The following is a 2,627-nucleotide window of genomic DNA, read 5'->3' as shown; positions in this document are numbered from 1 at the left end:
CACGTGCTCATGGCTCTCAAGTCTGAAGGGAAGGCAGCTAGGAAGGACCCTCAAAATGGGTCTAGGTTCCTTACACTCAGAGAGGAATCTGAGACGTGGATTGGCGAAAGATCCGCCGAGTTTTGCTACTTCTCTTTTTATCTTCTCTCCCCTCTTCTTCCAATCTATTCATCTGCATATTTCTGCCAGCTAACAATCCCACCATAATAACTTAAACAATTATATTACAAGCTCATCACATCTATGTATAAATACTCATTTCACATTTCTTGTTTCATCACTGTTAGACTTTTGAATAGTACCGCTTTCAAACACACATTTTATATACTCTTCTCCGTTAAGACTACCCATCACAATTAATATAAGTCCATGTGTTTGAATCTCTACCAATAGCCCATTTTCAGCACTTCTCCTTGTCTATATTAGTCCTTTTAAGTCTGTTGCTTTGAGCTAGTAGCTAGCTCATATTCAACTCCACTCAACCTCAATGGCACTTGCCAAGGACCGGACCCCACATGACTTGGGCATGGGCTCCGTGCAACACTGTTCTTTGATTTACGGAAATGTGCTAGGAGGATCAGCAGTTGAAGGGGTTTCAGATCTTTCCTCGCCCGGGGTTTATGGGCTCGATGATTATCACAAGGCCGTGACTGAGGAGGGAGATGAGTCGGAGAAGAGTAGTGCCGGGTTTGTCAAGCCGTATGTCATGAGCCATGCTTCTTCCATTTCTGGTGCCAGCAGTGCAAATTGTAACGCAATTCGGCCTACGAATTATCAACCCCAGGAAGCTCATTCTGTGATAACCTTCAAAACCAGGTATGAGAATTTCATGCACAACAGTGGATCTTTGCTTAGCTTTGAGCAAAATGAGAGGGGTTCTCAGATCACTTACACCAAGGTTTTCCAAGAAGATGACTACTCTAATTGGGAAGATAGTTTGAATTACGATTGCCAAAATCAACTCAACCCAAAGTTGAACTCCAACCCTCGGCTGTTGGAGGATTTCAACTGTTTTCCGGCCAGCAGCTACGGCTCCATGAGCGGTAACACCCCAAAAGAAAACCAACATGGAGAAGAGTCCTTTGGGTGGATATACTCTGAAGCAACCGCAGTCACTGATAGCATTCAGGAGTCTGCAACAAAAGAATCATGCTTCCATAAGCGCCTCCATATGGTATACTGTCATAGCCCCCCAGTTGAACTAAATGAATCAATTATCTTCATATGCTGCTACTGATGGCTACAACCTTTGTTTGCAGGGAGAGACCATGCAAGCTCTAAAAAGGCAGTGCACAGCTGCAACAAGGAAGTCCAAACCAAAGTCAATTCCATCCAAGGATCCACAAAGCCTCGCAGCCAAGGTTTGCTTCTTTTCAAAGTTAAACATAATAATTTACACTTGAAACAAAGGTTGATTGCAAACTAAGCCAAATCAATTAAAAGGGTATCTATGATTGAGAGAATGTTTGCATTTCAGAATCGACGAGAGCGGATTAGCGAGCGGCTAAAGATACTGCAAGATCTGGTACCCAATGGTTCCAAGGTGGGCTTTCCCAGTACTAACATCTTTATTCGATTTGCCTAATTGCACTCTCATTTCAGCTATGAAACTGCAATAATCATTTTCTAATCATGAAGCTGGTTATCATTTGTTTCTTAACATACATTAATTCACACAGGTTGATTTGGTGACCATGTTAGAGAAAGCCATCAGTTATGTCAAGTTCCTCCAATTGCAAGTGAAGGTGAGGGTTCAATACAAATTACAGTTTACTCATTCATTGATTGGCCTTGAATCATGGAAATTAAGCTTATATGAGACACTGCTTTTCCTTTTTCCTTGATTAGGTGCTGGCAACCGATGAATTTTGGCCAGTGCAAGGTGGAAAGGCTCCTGATATTTCTCAAGTGAAGGAAGCCATTGATGCCATTCTGTCATCCCAGAGAGACACAAATTCAAGCTCAAAGTGAAGAAAAGAAGAAGATGAAGAAGAAGAAGAAGATTAAAATAATATTGATGGATTATTTTGTCTTTCTCCTGAAGATCTTGTAATGGAATTTTGCATTCTCAGTCACAATGAGAACTGAGACTCTCACAACGTCCCACTTCCATTTACAGAGATTCTCCCCTTTTTTTCCCTTGTTTTTTTCCTTTCCTTTCCTTTCTAATGTTAATTTACTAATTAAGAATACGAAGGAAGGTCGTATTCTTGTACCCATTTTGACTTCTCCTGAATTCAGTTCTGGGGTGTGGTTTAATTCATCGACTCCACTTAAATTTTGGCTGCGGAAATATTTAGTAGTGACTCCAAAAATTATCAAATTTTTATTTTTTAGATCTGTTTTTGCAATTTCCATTTTTCCCTTCATTTCTAAAATTTGATAAATTGAAGCCCACGTCCTAAAATAAAATTAAAAATGCCCACAAAATAAAACCTCCTCATGGAATGAAATGGGAAATGCCGAAGGTTTGGGCGTCCGTACAAATGTGGTGTTGATTTGGTCAGAGAAAAATGAGAATAATTGAGGAGAAACTGCAAATGTATGTGTTGGGACTTACGAGGATGGAGTGGAACTCAGAAGAGGGGGACCATTACGCACGTGCGGCTTTTATTAAGCACCACATG

At 40.7% G+C, this 2,627-nt stretch overlaps 1 protein-coding gene across 1 annotated transcript; it reads left to right on the top strand.

Moving 5' to 3' along the window:
- Positions 1-254: 254 nt before the first annotated feature.
- LOC117909760 (putative transcription factor bHLH086) lies at positions 255-2,278 on the top strand. Its single transcript, XM_034823818.1, has 5 exons — positions 255-1,174; positions 1,260-1,361; positions 1,478-1,543; positions 1,680-1,745; positions 1,849-2,278. The coding sequence occupies exons 1-5, from the start codon at positions 488-490 to the stop codon at positions 1,969-1,971; spliced, it is 1,044 nt and encodes a 347-aa protein (XP_034679709.1). The 5' UTR covers positions 255-487; the 3' UTR covers positions 1,972-2,278.
- The last annotated feature ends 349 nt before the right edge of the window (positions 2,279-2,627 follow it).

Source organism: Vitis riparia, unplaced genomic scaffold (assembly GCF_004353265.1).
Source record: "Vitis riparia cultivar Riparia Gloire de Montpellier isolate 1030 unplaced genomic scaffold, EGFV_Vit.rip_1.0 scaffold315_pilon_pilon, whole genome shotgun sequence".
NCBI classification, from domain to species: domain Eukaryota; kingdom Viridiplantae; phylum Streptophyta; class Magnoliopsida; order Vitales; family Vitaceae; genus Vitis; species Vitis riparia.
The sequence above is the reverse complement of the archived record's forward strand: the minus strand, read 5'-3'. Positions and strand labels throughout refer to the sequence as shown.

Coding starts and splice junctions, on each gene's coding strand:
- LOC117909760 (XM_034823818.1), top strand. CDS start 488: ATGGCACTTGCCAAGGACCGGACCCCACATGACTTGGGCATGGGCTCC. Junction 1,175..1,259: donor TCCATAAGCGCCTCCATATG/GTATACTGTCAT, acceptor CTTTGTTTGCAG/GGAGAGACCATGCAAGCTCT. Junction 1,746..1,848: donor TCCTCCAATTGCAAGTGAAG/GTGAGGGTTCAA, acceptor TTCCTTGATTAG/GTGCTGGCAACCGATGAATT.